This window comes from Anopheles aquasalis, chromosome 3, assembly GCF_943734665.1.
Source record: "Anopheles aquasalis chromosome 3, idAnoAquaMG_Q_19, whole genome shotgun sequence".
Lineage (NCBI taxonomy): Eukaryota > Metazoa > Arthropoda > Insecta > Diptera > Culicidae > Anopheles > Anopheles aquasalis.
Window position 1 is genome coordinate 4,247,624 of NC_064878.1, and position 16,011 is coordinate 4,263,634.

The 16,011-nt window shown below is 52.2% G+C and overlaps 1 protein-coding gene across 1 annotated transcript; it reads left to right on the forward strand.

The window, feature by feature from the left end:
• The first annotated feature begins 11,924 nt into the window (after positions 1-11,924).
• On the forward strand, positions 11,925-15,707 carry LOC126574409 (dynein regulatory complex subunit 6-like). The gene is made up of 2 exons (XM_050234598.1): positions 11,925-12,089; positions 12,979-15,707. The coding sequence occupies exons 1-2, from the start codon at positions 11,970-11,972 to the stop codon at positions 15,112-15,114; spliced, it is 2,256 nt and encodes a 751-aa protein (XP_050090555.1). The 5' UTR covers positions 11,925-11,969; the 3' UTR covers positions 15,115-15,707.
• The last annotated feature ends 304 nt before the right edge of the window (positions 15,708-16,011 follow it).

Below are 16,011 nucleotides of genomic sequence, written 5' to 3' on the forward strand. Positions count from 1 at the left end.
TGTGGTCTCCCTGTTACTGCTGGGGTCTTGAGAAGCTTGAAGTTTGAAGCATCGCCTCATAGGTCGCAGGACAATAGTTAAAACTTTTTCTCCACATACTCGGTGTGGCTAGTTGGAACCAAAGGTGGTGCGCGCGCGACGGTAATCCGGTTTGTTTCAACAACTCCTAGCCATGGCCGCTGCTCCTGCACCGATCGCTACCGTTCTATATTTGCTACTGTAATAAACTGTCGATTTGAAGTGACCTCCAGGAGTTGCATGTCACGGATATTCTTAGAGCACCCGACAGCACGGTGGTGGGCAAGCAATTTATTAGACCGCCGGACGAGTAAGGGGACTAGATCTCTCGGAGAAAAAGACATCCATGCATCCACGAAACTCTCCACCCCCCGGGGGGCGTTGCACGCCCGGTTCCGCTTGACAACAACTCTTTGCCAGACCCCCCCCGGGGGAGGCGGCCTTCTACTAGAAGATGAGCGGAGACATTTTACGCCAATAGGCCACTCCATCGTCCACCGCCCCTTCCCCAGGCCACGTCAGTCTAATGATTGCTCCAAAGTCTGTTTGAAAAGCCGGCCTCTGTCTCTCTGTGGCACCTTTGGGAGTTTCGCAGGCAATACACAGAGACACAACACACGCGGGGGGGGGGGGGGGGGGGCAGTGAGGTACGGCCGCAGAGCGGCTGTGTTGAGGGAATCGAATTAAATACGTCTTGGAAGACGACATCGATGTCCGATGAGACCAGCAGACCAAGCCGGACGGAAGACGATGCTAGCGGACGACCGGCGACAGATGGTAACCGTTCATCGACGGTGTGCGCTAGTGGTGGTGTCCCCATAGGATACTAAATCGGGAGCTGGACGGTCGAAGCCGAAGCGAAGACCACCGGAGGATGATGACTCGTCCGGTCGTTGAAGCGTGTGGCTCGAGGTCCTATCCAAATTCCCTCACATGTCGCAATGCTAATTGGAGCAAGACCTGGAATTAATGCAGCAAGTTGGAGCTTCTGATGGAACAGATTTTGACAGGTTACGGGGGAAGAGGTGCGCTTGCTAGTTCTTCTTCATCACCGCAACGAGTCTAATGACTTGATCATGATGATGGATGGATACACGAATCTAGGAATGTATGATCGTACACCAATTCCAGCGGCTGGAAACCGTAACATAGTTCTCGCTCCGGTTGCCGGTGTCAGTTAACCTTGAACTCGCGCACACAGAGTTGCTGGCCGTTGTTGGAGATGTTACTGGCATGATCTGGCTTAACGTCTGTTCGCTTACACCATAAGTACCCTTCAGGTTGGGCATAGGCGCCTCCGAATGGCAGAAAATGCTCCTTCCCCATCACCCAGACCAAGCCAGGGGCCATGTACTCCCCATTCCTTTGGCCGCCATTCGGTCCCAACGGGAACAGCTCGACGGCGTCTTCTACTTCCCAACGTTCCCTTATCTCCACCCCCCATTCCTTCGACGTCATCTGACTCGACAAAAGCCGGCCCCCGGCCGTACGAAGGCGAAGCCGGCTTGCAAGGCTGGCAAAAGTTCGATTCCCCAACGGGACCGTGATCCAGTGGAGCAAAAAGGGACGGGGAAACGGGTGGCGAAAGTGGGAAGAAGGGGAGCGCGCGCACAGAGATGAAGGCAAGCTTCCATCCTGGGGCCGCCTGGGACCGATGAGCTCCCACTAGGAAACAGGGGGGGGGGGGGGGGGGGAGGGGAAACGAAAACCGGTGCGCTACTCGGCGTGGCGTGGCATGGAAATGGTACCCGCACACAGCTATACTACCCACCCCTTCGCCACCGGAGGGAGGTGGCCTGGGACCTCAGAGTGAGCGAGTATCCTTTCTGCTCACTCCGACGACCACCTCAACCCATATGGTGGGGGAGGGAAGGGTGGCAGAATGGTGGCGCGAAAGGGCCGAGAGGGATTCAATCGTCGGAATTGGATGGAATGTCGGATATCATTCCGAGATGAACTACGGGCGCGACGCTGCAAAAAACCCCACCCGAAGGACCCGAAGGAGTAGGTAGGATACTGGCCGACGACCCGAGAGACCAGACCGGCTCGACTCGACTCGACTCGGGCGTCCGGTTCTCTCGTGTCCGTGGCCATACGGACCGACCAACCAGCACCAGCAGCAGCAGCACCAGTTCGTCGTCGTGGGCACTGGGAAAATGTATTACTGCGGCAACTCCCCGGAGAGTTGCCTCTCGTAAATGAGAGTTTCACAAACAAGCGAACGCAAAGTAAAGTTTTCCCATTCTGCACCACTGAGCCTCCCCTCCCCTTTTGCGTGGAGCTCGCTGCTCGTTGCTGCGTGGCAGTAGTGTCTGCGCTGTGCTAGTAGTGGTAGTGCCGAGAGTCTCCAAGGATGCGAGTGAAGCTCTAGCGGGCCGGCGCCGGATTCCGCCCTACCATCATCTCAATCCCATCGCGTATCGTTATCCGTTCGTTTTGTTTTCTTTTTTTGTGTACTACTTGGGGTTGTTTTTTGTTTTGGGGTTTTTTTTTTGTTGGAGAGGGTTTCGTGTTGATTCATTCATCTGGCAATCTATCGTCCGGCGAATCCCAGCCCCTTAGCATGCGCACTGACCAGTAATCTATCTTTTTTAATCAGTTCATCATCGCGTGTGGAACATATAGCCGCGGGTGTAGGCGCTCATAGTGGCCCATTCTGAGAACAATGTGAGTTTAGTTGTAACTTAAGTTGTTTAGAAGAAAAATCATACCCATTGTCTAAACATAATACAACATAGTGATATAAACATAATAAACAAAGCAGAATAAACAGAATAATTTTAAGCGCCAGAAAACAAAAAATGGATTCAAAATAACAAAAAAAATACTCAGGTCTATGAACAACATAGCTGATACCATTTGACGAAATTTAGGAAAACGGGTTAACAAAATTGAAAGCAAATTGAATTATTGTAATCCCCAATACGATTATGATTTAAAGTAAAAAAAGAGAAAACCAAGCTACAAGTGAAACGACCGGAAAACAAAAACACAACTTACCCCCACTCTCCTCCATCACATCAGTCACAGTAACCGCCGCATTTTGGAAGGAGTTTGGAACCGCCACCGGCTCCGCACTCACTAGACTACCCGATGGTCCATCTTCGGTAGGTCTATCCATTGACACACTGGCACTGGTACCACTAGCCGCCACCGCGACCATCGGATTACCGTTTCCATCACTTTCATTCACGGACTGTTGCACGACTAAACCCTTTGCTGATTCTGTACGATGGCTCTGCTCTTCCATTTCATCACCATCGTCACTGTCCACCTCACTGTGCAGCTGTTGATCACCGGCATCGTCCTCCGCGTCCGAAATGTCCTCCATGCCGTTATCTCCGGTGTTCGCTTCACTCACTTCACTGATCTTGCTGCTGCTGCTGCCTGCCGTGCCGGGAACTTCACGCTCGCCGTTGTCTTCCTCTTCACCGTCATCTGAAAAAAGAGAGAAAGAGGAGAGAATGAAAAACAATGAGCACTACTAGGGGGATACAAGGTGCCACTACTGAATCCCTGATATCATTTCCCCACTATTTTTCCATTTCCCTCCATTAACGTGTCTACAGGTGTTGCCGTCCACCTTGCGTGCTGGACCAAATCGTCCAGTTACGCAGTCAGCACCGGTGGTACCGTTCGCGTCGCTGTCACTAAATGGAAACGCTACTGCTGTTGGGGTGTTAAAGGCGCGAAAGAGGCGTCCGTATGGCCAGCGCACAGGTGACAAACAATTAAACAGCTTAAGTCACCAGTCGACGGCCACCGAAAAACATACTCGAATGGTAAAGACCATCCTCCCTTACGTAAGCTCGTTGACGTTATCGTTCGGTAGCAGCAATTAGCAGCTCGGCAGGATAGCGGCAGAAGCAGCCAAAAGCGCGCGCGGTTTCAATCAGACTGACGACATGATTTTACAATTTTAGCGTCATTAATCTTGCAAACGTTACTCTAAAAGTAGGGTGAGAAGGAGAAGTCAGAATATGGATTCAAACTGTGCCTGTTTGTAATGAACTGGCGAGAGTTTTGTGAACAAAAAGGTTGTGTAATATTGGCACGCATTCTAATGCTTGGTGTGTTTTACGGTTTTAATTATACGACAAAACTATGAGAAGATATTTAATATAAATTTCCAAATAATATCTTGATGATCTTATTGTGCACAAAATTTTAGAAATTATAGCAAATGGTTTTTACTGCAATATAAGGTATAAAACACATAAGTTAACCTGGATGGAACAGATGGACATAGAACACCAGAGAACATTCTAGGGGTAGTAGACCGTTCCATGATGTTTCAACTTGACATTTGACCAATACCGCTTCTACTACATAATGATTAAGATAAAAATATTTTAAAATAAAAACAAGGCTATTGCGCGAACCGGAAACAGCAAGAAAAACAAGGTGCATAGCAATAGGTCAAAAGGTGCTAAATCGATCCACAAACAGTCCCCACAGAAGAGTGGTCGCTCGCTACCGCGTTGACGCGTTTGGCAGCTGCACTTCACTCCGCGCTACGATGTGGAAGTCGAAGCCGAAGTGATGCAAATGCAGACCTCTTGCCCCGGGTGAAAATGGCACCAGAAAGGCCAAACAAGCGCTTAACCCCTTCGGCACTCTCCCACTGGGCCGTGTGCGAGGGGCATTCGAGTGTAATAATCAGCTAAAAGCAAGCAACAGAAGCAGCAGGCACCCAGCATCTACTAGCGCTCCCCCGGTAGGCACGCGGTTTGCCATGGCCCCTTCTTTCGCCCACCCTCCCCCCCCCCCCCCCCCGGGGCCTTTGCCAGCCGATTGCTGTCAATCAACAAACGCATTAAGCGGCTGATGGTGTGGCCCGAAGCGAAGAGACCGATCCTGGCTGTACGCTGCACGCCGAGAAGCTGTCCGCTCCGCTGGGACACTAAAAAATGTCCTCGTCCGCCATTACCGTTGTGGCTCACGGTAGGTGGCTGACACGGCACCCCTTTGACACGGTTCGGTTCCCCTCCTTTGGCTTCGGTTCTTTCTCTTCCCGCTTCGCGTTCCCAGGGGTGAGTGATGGGGTGGTTCGCTTTTTAATAGACTCGAGGTCCGCCGTGTGGGCAATGAGACGTCCTTTCCACCAGACCGCCGACAGACCGGAAGTAATCGGCTTGAGAACACATTCCGGTGTGACGTGCCGTCAATGCGAAGCTGGTCCAGGTCGCTCGGAAGTCATCAGCTGGTGCTGGTGCTGCCGCTGTTCGTAGGAGCTTCCTAAACGGTTCCACTATCCAGCCATCCAGTTGGTCCCGCTCGTCGCACTGACAAACGTGGACTTTCGATTCGTCTCTTGAGCTCGAGTTCTACGAAGATAATTGATTACGTATACACAGCATTGTACGCAGTTCTACAAACCAACCAGAGGACCCTCAGAGTACGCAGTGCGTCCGTCCGCATATCATCATCAACAACATCATCACTGCAGCAGCAGCACGACAAAAAGGATCCACGGGGCTCCAGAGTAACCGGACCACTCACTTTCGGCGCGGACCTCCAAATGCCTAAAAGTGGTCCCCAAACACCACGCGACGACGTCAACGTGCACACATTAGCACCTCTGCCGGGCGTACCTTCGGAAGCCAACGACGACGACGACGATGATGATGATGATGATGGTGGCCACGCTCGGGGTGGTACGGTGGCGAACCAATAAATTGCTCCGACTCCCACTCGGAAAGCACTCGGTCGGTCGGTCGGTCGCTCGGTCACAGTTGGTTCTGACAATCTGGTCGACGCAACATGTTTAATTAGATCCTGGTGCCTGGTGACGACCCCTTCAGCACCGACACCATAGGTAGGGGCCGTGATTTTTGAAACCATGGAACCATGGGTTCCGCAGACACGGACGCGCTGCTGATGCTGCAGTGTACTTTCGACGACTTCGCCTTTGGCCACACGACGGGTTTGGTGGGATGCGGCTTTTCCCATAAAGCCACACCGATCGCGCCCGCACCCTGTTCGTTGGACACGTGGCCAACACACCACCACCATTAGCACACCCAACAAAACACCGAATCGCGGTTTGCAGTCGCGGTTTGCTGCAAACCGGACCCAGAGGTGACCATTAATTTTTACAATTTTAAAAGTGTTCCCCCAGAGAGCGTTTGATTTGTGTCTCTGTGTGTCGATGTGGGTGTGTTTGTGGCACGTGAAGGATCCGGTCCGGATGACACCACAGAATCCCGTGAACACCGTGCTGTACCACCCTCGCCAACCATTTATTACCTCTTTTTATGATGACTTAATCCGGTAACGGGTTTTCGCTGGTCTGTTTCTCTCGCACGCCCTCCTCTAGGTACAGGATACACAGGAGGAGATTCGTTTGTTTGTACATCCCGTTCTCACATCTTTCGCGTCCGTTTCTCCCGTCCCGTTTCGGAGCCGTTGCTTCCCGTTGACCGTTGGAATGCTGGGTGAAATCGAGCGACAAAATCGGACGGTATCGTTAAACTGAGTTACACGATCTGGACATTCGCTTGGTTTTTTTCTCTTGCTTTACGATTCCAAGATTGCTTCGATGCTCTTGTGTCGCTCGATTGGATTCGAAAACGACAACGATGTCCTTTGCTTTCTCGCTTTTGATCCAAGTGACCTCGATACCTCTAATTGCTTGGGAAAAGCTTTTTAAAATCACGTCTTGCGAGCGTGTCTTTCCTACATTAAGAAAAAGTAGTAGCCGCGCTCTTCAGCAACAATTTGTTGTAGTCTGTGATGTGCTGCAACTGAAATCACATTTCTATTACTTAGAATCTCTAAATGGTGGCGGATCCTACGCCGCCGTAGAAATCTCCATCCGTCCAACCCAAGGAATAAAACAACAACCCGGAAGAGGCGGGAAAATTGTTTATACCCCTTACGGTAGACAAACAACTCCCAATTCACATGAGGTCAACCTAATCCCCCGTTTATATACTCGACCCCTTCTTCTTCTTCTTCTTCTTCTTCGTGAACCAATCGAAACACCCCAGCCGTTGGACTAATACAAATCGCTACCGATTAATGGACACGGTTCCGTGCCATAAAGCATCCGGCCATGGGGCGGGGGAGTAGTCCGAAGATGCGCGGACCCGTACGGTGTGCCTTATAAGGAGCGCAGCTGCCTTCATAAATTGCCGATCATCGTGGCGCGGTGTAAGGTAGGCGGCCCATGTAATCCAGAACCAACACCAGTGGCATTATTGGCGGCATCCGCTACCGTGCAGAAGGGTATCGGATTTAATGTGCAATCGTGTAGCGCTGTAAGGTCATAAGGAGATAAATCACGCACGCGGGATCGGATTCGGGGATTCCGGAGTGGCAAAGAATGGTCGTCCTCGTGTAAGTGGTCACCGGTAGGCATATGGAGGAGCGACACTTTTCGGGGACACAACACTTGGCCCAAGTGCGCCGGTAATTAAATTTTCTGTGGACACCATCTTCTCCTTCAACTGGCGGTTCGAATGTGTGCCTTTTCGACTAATGCTAGCTAATTTATAGGGCGATTAGACACCGATTAGGCACCGTTTAGACTTACGAAATGGACTCGTGGTCCATTGTCGATCGAACGCTTTTAACGATAATCTATGGGCACTCGCTATTTCCATCGGATTATACTATTTATACTAAAAGAAGTACGACAGCCAAGATATATCTCCGGCAGTTGACTGCAGTACAACGGACGGAGTACAACCGTACCGGACCTTACAGGAACCTTCTTCCAAATCATCCAGAGGACGTATTTACGATAAGCACACGGCCGTCACAGTCCGGCAGTTGCGGCAGGATGAATAAGTAAGTCTTCGTCATTGTTTGGCATAAGAATAACGTTGGCGTAAATATTGCAGACCTTGTCCCTTCCTTGTCGGGCCACGGAAGACAAGGGATACAGAGTGTCTGCGTGTGTGTTCCAGCAGTGTCCACAGCAGCTGGCACAAGGATCGCGCTCCGAAGCGAAGACACCGAATGTCGTCCAAATCCCACAGGTCATCTACGGCGAGGGAGTTTGTCCCGCTGATCCAGCACGCTACAAGCGCCATGGATTTGTCGTCAACACCGAGAGAGAGAGAGAGAGAGAGTGAGAGAGAGCGAGTGCTGTTGCGAATGTGCTGGTGGTGGCACTGCAATGATAAAACACCACCACACAAGGGTCCACCCACCCGAGGATGCTCTCTCTCTCTCTCTCTCCTTGGCGGAGGAGATGCCCGAAGGAACGCAATTCCACCGGGACACTTCTCGAGCGATCCGGTTCCGCAACACCCCCTCCCCAGCTCAGGACATCCTTTGCCTACCCCTTCCACCTCGGTGATATCTTCGTGGACGCCCTTACGCCAGTGTGCGTCTTGGATATGACAATCGAGTTTTCCAGTATCGCGCCCGCATACGCTCCACTGGCTCCAAGTCCTGATGACACTCCGACACGACCGCTGCTGTCACGGTGCTCTGACCGAAGTTTTCCAAGTCCGGACAGCCCTGGAGACCCTCTGGAGTCCAGACCATACCATGGCGCCACCAAACCTTCCTTCTGTTCTCCTTCTTCGCCCCAAAGGCACCACCATCTCGTGAGTGCTCCCTTTTGTGATTCCCCTGGGAGCCGCCAGCAGCAGCAGTGCGCACTGGCTCCAGAACACTTTCCTCGCTCGTCCTTCTCCTCCTCCTCGTCCTCCTCCTCCTCCTTCTCCTTCGGGGTCTTGGAGTCGAGGACATTGCCGGTGCTGCCGATGGGGTGCGCTGCACGGAACAAACTCGAAACCGGCACCGTCCCAAAACCCCTGTGGAGCAACACTGTTCTGCTGTACACGCGCGGACACAGCACCAAAGGCAAGGCAAGGCACGGTCGGTCGGTCGGCAAGGGGGGGTTTTCCTCGATTTGGTGAAAATGTGTATTCCCAGCCGTCCTCGTCCTCGGGTGCCGGGGCCTTTGTGCGCTGCCACAATCCATATATCCTCGTCGCTCGCTCGGTCGGTTCCTTTCGACAGTGTACACGGGGACCGCCTCCTCCTGTCGCCACGGGGTGGTTACCAAGAGGAGGGTTTTTGGGGTGTATTTTCACCAATTTCATCTTTCCGAGTTCCCATGGGAATTGGCCAACCAGGAGGCGGCAGGGCCCATCGCGGCCGTTCGTTCGTTCGTTCGTTCATTCGTTTCGCCGTGCTGTGCTCGTGTGTTCGTGTGCCCCGGTGGGTTCACTCCTTTCGCGTTCAGCCACGCCGCTGGCGGATTCGGAGTCTGGATGGGCTGCTGATGTCCTTTTTCGTTTTTGCTGATGATGTTGCTTTCGCTATCGCCGCCCTCCACCCGATTTGTTGTCGCACAAACACGGGCATTACATATCGTAGTATCTGTCTCTCTCTCCCTCTCTCTCTCTACGAAATCCTCCCTTGTCCTGCCGCAGGACCGTTGCTCGATGCTTTATAATAATACATCCATTTTCATATCGACGTTACAGACACACAGAAACAGTATGTGTAATAGGGGAGCACTGGTGCTCCCTAGAGAGGCGGAAGCTACGGTTCCCCAGGGTGACACTCCAGCAATCGCACCAGTTCGTATCGAAGCATTCGCTCGCTCGCTCGGTCGGTCGGTCGGTCGCTATCTACCACATTCCACATCGTAGCGCGAAGCGAAAGCATAAAAAGCCGGGACAGAACAGTGTGTCACTGTTCACCTTTTTTGGTGAGGGAGGGGAGGTGGGGTGGAGCGCGTGGGAGTGGATACCGCATTGTGTGTATGCGGGTGTGCGGCGTTGATTGGAATAGTGTGTGGCGTTCACCAAGGGTGCAGGAAACGGAACGGTCGATCGGTGCGAGACCGATAACGAGCAACAAAACAAAATAAACGACACACACATACACATGCAGAGTGGTCGAGAGCAGCACGCAACCCCCCCCCCCCCCCCCCCATCCTTAACAACCGTTCGGTTTGGTTTGGGGTCTCTCGTGAATTCCGCCGGACACAGGACACCATATGAGACACTGGGCACCAGGGAAGCGCCGAGCGAGAGAGAGAGGAAGAGACAGAGTGAGAGAGAGCGCGAGGAGCGAGGAGCGGAGTGAAATCGAATGAATGATGCTGATGCTTGGCCACTCGGGGGTGCTCGTCCTCGTGCTGCCAACAACCGGCTGTGCCTCGGTGGTGGTGCGCGATGGTGTTCGCATTCGCTTCATGGCTTCGGCACCGTACAGCTCCCCAGGGAAAATGCGCGCCAAAATTTGACTCCCACCAGCGCCATCACACTACCATTCCCCTCTGCTGCCACACCATCGGTTCCTTTCGCTTGTTAGTGCGCTGCGGCGTCCCCTGCAGAGCCCCCTCTGCTATCGAAATCCGTTTGCACTAAAACCAGCGCACCACCACCAGACGGTTGTTGGTGGAGTTTTTCCTTTTTTTCGATATATTTCCCTCCGTTGGAATGATGGTAGTTCAGTTATCGATATTGAAATGCATTACTTACGCTTTAATGCTCTCGGTTTGGCCTGTTTGCGGCGGGACATGGTTCTCACGACCCGCGGATGCTGCTGCTGCTGGTGCTGCAATATCCTTTTTGGTCCTGGACGCCTATCGATGAGCAATGTTCCAACAGGGTTACTAAGATTCGTCACTGAACAACACGCAACAACCAACTGCCTTGGAGATCTTCTTCATAGCAACCAAACCAGGCACGTGGAGAGTGTCTAGTGCACACACTTTTTGAATTTTGGAACACACTACTAGATTCAACTAAACGCACGCACGGAATCACAAACGGTTCACTTTCACTCTCGCGGATCTTTCTCTCCGTATCACAGAACACACTGGCACCACACTGCGCTCATCAGCTGCATTATCACATGGCCAAGGCTCTTATAAAACAAAACTAGAACGCTGGGAAATTAAATAAACAAACACCAAATGCAACGGAAAGCCGGGTTTCTTCCGGCCACGGTGTGTTCCTTCGAACGAGCTCTCGCCGAGTCGGCCTTCAGCGCCGGAATGTATGCTCGAACGGCGGATGCCGGCCGAGAGTCGGATGGAAAGGCGCAGGACATTTACGAGAAGTCCTCGCTCTCCTTCTCTCTCTCTCGGAGTGCAACGTGGTATCCTTGCTAGCTGGCTGGCAGGCTGGCGCGCGAAGCCAACAACGACGTGCTCCTGGTCCTGTTCGAGTCTGTCGATTTCCCGCTCACACGCGCCACTGTGCGAGCGCGCGCACGTCACGCGTGTGTTCGGCATCCGTTCGGCCCCGAAAGGATACCCGCAGGAGGCGCACGGCTCACGCTGGCACACCAAAAGGGAACGAGCGTTCATTCGACGACGAATACAACACACTTTCCCCTGCAGGGATGAACCCGTCTCCGCGAGAAAAGCTGAAAAGAAAGAAGAGGGAGAATCGTCGTTAGTTTACCGTTCGGTGAAAACAGGATACACCGCAGCGGGTGGCAAACGAAAGAAGCGGGGTGGTTCGGATCTCGGGTGCCACCCAGAGAATCAGCTGATCAGAAGCCATCACAGTGGCTGCTTCTTGGCGTAATTCGACAAACGTGACCACGAGGACACCCCACCGACGTTCCGGCGCTGTACAGAGGATCATTAGGGAAGCGATGGGAACCGCACCGCGGTCGCCACGGCAGGGGAGCAACGGAAATTATGGGTTTGCAATCCAAGGAACCGCCCCAACGATCGGGATATCCGGACGGAGAGTCATAATTTTCTCACGATAATTTCCTTCGCGGACAAGCAACAACGAGATGCAATTTGAAATCGTATGAAACGGATCGGAAAAGCAAGCTGGTCCATCGCTAACCACGGTTCCGAGAAACGTCAGGTGGCGAGTGTCAAACACCGCCGCCTAAATCTCCACCGCCCACTCCGACCAAAACAGCTGTGTGTCGCAATCTTACGCAGTAGTCGTACAGTCTAGCGCGTTCAAGCAGGTGGCGGTTCGTTCGAAGTGGTTAGCAAACATCCGACGATGGCGAACAGCCAAAGTGTAGTAGGTCGTGCAAAGAGTGGTTCCGCTATACGCGAGTACTACCGGGAGCTCAGCGGGTACGACGAGTTTGGCCCACAGTATGCCGACCTTCCGATGGAGGTAAGCTTATCCTCGTTTCCAAGCACATTTCCTTGCTTCCACGGTGCTACTCACGTGACTCAATCACGCAGAGGACCGTGTGCCCGCCCTAGACGCGATGCGTGAAAGAAGATTAATTGTGCATTGTGGTCGTGATGATAACGGGGCTGATTGGCTGGGTGAAGAGAGTTTATATACCGCGACGGACGCTCGCCGATTTTAGATAGCGATACGGTATGATAATGACGCGCATCGCACTTCAGGGGCTGAGGATGATATCAGCTGTTGTCCTAACTGCTTAACATCAGACATAAACACAAATCGTGATACGATGGCTCCCAAAAACAGCGGTGCTACTGGCTGCCAGAAACATAGCGGTCACGAAAACATTTTCTTCAAACTTCGTTTCCCTGCACTCGACGTCTGTGGTTGCTTTGATAGCTTTGCTATAATTAGATGACCGTGATATGCAAGCGAGGGGAGGCAAACGGCACTTGATTTTAGGCCTCCTTGATGATGCAGTCCTTTTCTAACCGAGAACAAAGTCTAGAACAAACCGATAATGCACGAACTTTGTAGCCACAAAATATAGGGTGTGTCCGGTTATGAGGACATTTGGCGAGGAGCCTGTGACGAGTCTGTTAGCTCAATTTCGCAAAAATACCTTAACTCAAGGGATCAGGTGGCCTTTGGTGGTTGGACAGCCATATCACGTGGCTATATTATTTACAGCATTTGCTGAGTAATATCCTCTGTCGCGTAAGGAGCCATACGTCAACGATGGGATGATACGTGATCAGGCATCTAATCGCTATCCGGTCCGCTCCGGTAGTGCCCCGCCATAAATCGAACGTGATGCTTCAAAATTCCCCTCTCACTCCGCTCGTTTTTACACTCGTCTTTTTTACAGATTTTGGTCAAGATATTCACCTATCTCAATGCGTCGGATCGCTGCGTCGCCGGGCAAACGTGTCAGCGGTGGCTCGAGGCAACACAGCACAACCACTTCCGGGAGCGCCTCTGGCTAGCGCTGCATCGCACCACGTTCGACACGAACGTAGCACCGATGGCCGATCTGTTGGCCAGTAGCCGTACCTTCCCGAACCTCAGCTTCAGTGAGGTTGACTTCGAACGGGTCGGCAACTTCTTTGAACGATTCGGTGGGACGATCCGGCGGATCGAGTTCCGGGCTTGTGAGATACAGGAGCGAACGCTGTACAATATTCTGCGTCACTTGTCCGGCTTGCGATCGCTTACGATACATTCGTGCCGTGATCTGTTCATGTGCATACGACTGTTTGAAGATCCGACTGAACGGGCCGAGCTGATGCGCACACTGGCCAACGTGCGTGAACTGCGGCTTACGAACAACCAATACCTGTCCGATGCGACACTGCATCGGTTCTGCGAAGTGATGCCCTCGTTGGCCGTGCTAGACCTGTCCGGTTGCCACATCTCCTTCCACAAGGGCCTCTACAGGAAGTTCTATCCTGCCAGCAATGGACAGCAACCATCGGAGAGCGTTCTGACGTTTCACTACATTTCCCGGTTGATCGAGGAGCGAAAACAGAAACTTCTGGTGCTCAATTTCAGCGAAACGCTCATCGATGATAGTGCGCTGGAGCTGCTGACTGGACTGCAACCGGATTTGCGGCTCGAGAGGCTTGAGCTGAACCAATGCGAACAGCTGTCTCCCCGTGGGCTAGAGGCGCTGCTCCATACACAGACGAACACTCTGACGCAGCTGCATCTTACCAGGGCGTACCGGTTAACCGATACCTGTCTCCAGCAGATCTGCCATGAGCTGCCGGCACTTCGTGTGTTGCGGATGCGTGAATGCCGTGCACTCAGTGACCAGGGAGTGCGGGAGTTGGCGCACTTGCGGGCTCTCGAAGTACTGGACGTATCATACTGCAGGGACATCACGGGCGAGGGGCTACTTGCTGGGCTGGTAGCTCAATCTCAACGACCCAACTGCTCCCTACGTGAGCTACACATACGTGCCCTTAACCATCTCAGCGTGCATGCGATCGTCGAGCTTACGAAATGGCTACCAGAGCTCCGCCTCTTCGACTTGGGATTCCACCATCAGAGCATGTTCGAGATCGCCATGCAGCACATCTTCCGCAATCTCGTGCGCCTCACCCATCTGGACCTGGAGCATTGCGACTATGTGTCGGACAATGGGATGACTGGAATTGGCATGGGACCGTTAGTGGCAGACGGTGATGGGAGATCGGAAGCGTACGTACCTCGTGTTGATGCCGAAGTGCGCCAAGCAGAAACCCCAAATACTCCGAACGTGCCGGTCGCAGACCCGATTCAGCCACCTCCGATGCGCATATCGATCCGGAGCCGGGCTGAGCAGCAGATAGTCGAGGAAGCGGAGCGAAAGCAACGTCTAATGGCTTTCATCAATACCCGACAGCCAACCACAGCGGCAGCGTCAAAAACTTCCGCGAAAACTGACGACCAGACGACCAATGGTTACTCGATCAGCCGGCTGAGGCAGCTGCGCATTCTGAATCTGACGCGGTGTAACCAGCTAACGGACGTTTCGTTGCTATGCGATTTCCGTCTGCCTGAACTGCAGCAACTTTCGCTCGCACAGTGTTCGCAGATATCCGTCGACGGTATCCGGGCGCTCGTCCGTAGCTGCCCATCGATCGAACAGCTCGATCTGAGCGAGTGCCACAGTCTGAACGATCGTGCAGTGGAGCTGATTACGGAACATTTGCCTCGTCTGCGAACGCTCAGCTTACGCCGGTGTCACCAGCTGACGGATTTCAGCCTCGATTACATCGCATGCCACGCACGGCAGCTGCGAATGTTGGATGTGCGCGGCTGTAAGCACATGTGTGAAGATCCGGCCATGCGGCTCGTCAGTCTGCCCCTGCTGACCACCATACTACCGGGGTTGCACGACGAGAGTAATGGTATTTCGTCGACTGGTTTCGGTATTACGTTGATGGCCTCTTCACTGTCGTCGACTGCCGCTCCACGACGTCCCATTCCGAGGCCTCCGGCGATGCCGCTGTTGATTTAATAGCCGACGAACGGTGCTGCTCGCCATTTTGCTGCTCTTCGATGCCGGGTGTCTACTGCTTATGGTGACGCTTTTAAGTCGGTGAATCCACTACGCCACCAGGGAGATACACTGTGAGATATTAACCAACTGAAAGTATTAGTACTAGTCGTTGGATACGGCGAGCATAATCATCTAATGACGCAATAGGAAGAACAGGATGGGTTTGCAAAAACCCAACATCCGTTGTCGGAAATAGGGCATAACAACGTTACTCAGCACTAATTCACTTAAGGGGAAAAAAGGTGTCTCGCGTTGATAAGAAGCTTTATTGAGCGAAAAGAGATAAGCCTCTGACGACATGTGTCGCTCAGGTTGATAACACTACCATTCATCAATAGCGAGCGAGTGAGCAGTGAACGGGCAGATGGCCATTTAATCAAGATAACTATTGTTATCAAACAAGAAGTGCAATGTAAATATTTAACTATTTAATATGCAGTAATTAACAATGTTTGTTATGCTACGCTCCTTAAATTGTAAACTTCGAGCGAAAGCCACAACGATTAAATTGTTTATCAGTACTACATTTGATTGTATCAGTACAACTTCAACGTGATTGGTTATCTTTCTTGCTTTTGTTGAATCAAGAAACGTCCGAAAGCGTTTGTTAATGCCAAGATCAAACAGATTTACTCTTCTTTAACAGTCGATTGCTTGTAGTAGATACTTGTACATCTCGTACATCATTGTTGACTCTTGATAAATCCTAGGTGAATGTTAAGAGAGTGAAATTCTCTTGTGTGATATTATCACGTTTGACGTGAAGCGTATTTCCCGATAACAGTTGAATTCTATCGTTAGGCTTTTGTTTTATTTCTATTAATCTACACCCCGAGCGGCAGCCAGAGGGCTCGC

Bases quoted from the DNA above. Each gene is read 5' to 3' on its own strand.
- LOC126574409 (XM_050234598.1), top strand. From the start codon at position 11,970: ATGGCGAACAGCCAAAGTGTAGTAGGTCGTGCAAAGAGTGGTTCCGCT. The intron at 12,090-12,978 runs GTAAGCTTATCC...TCTTTTTTACAG, and splicing joins ATGCCGACCTTCCGATGGAG to ATTTTGGTCAAGATATTCAC.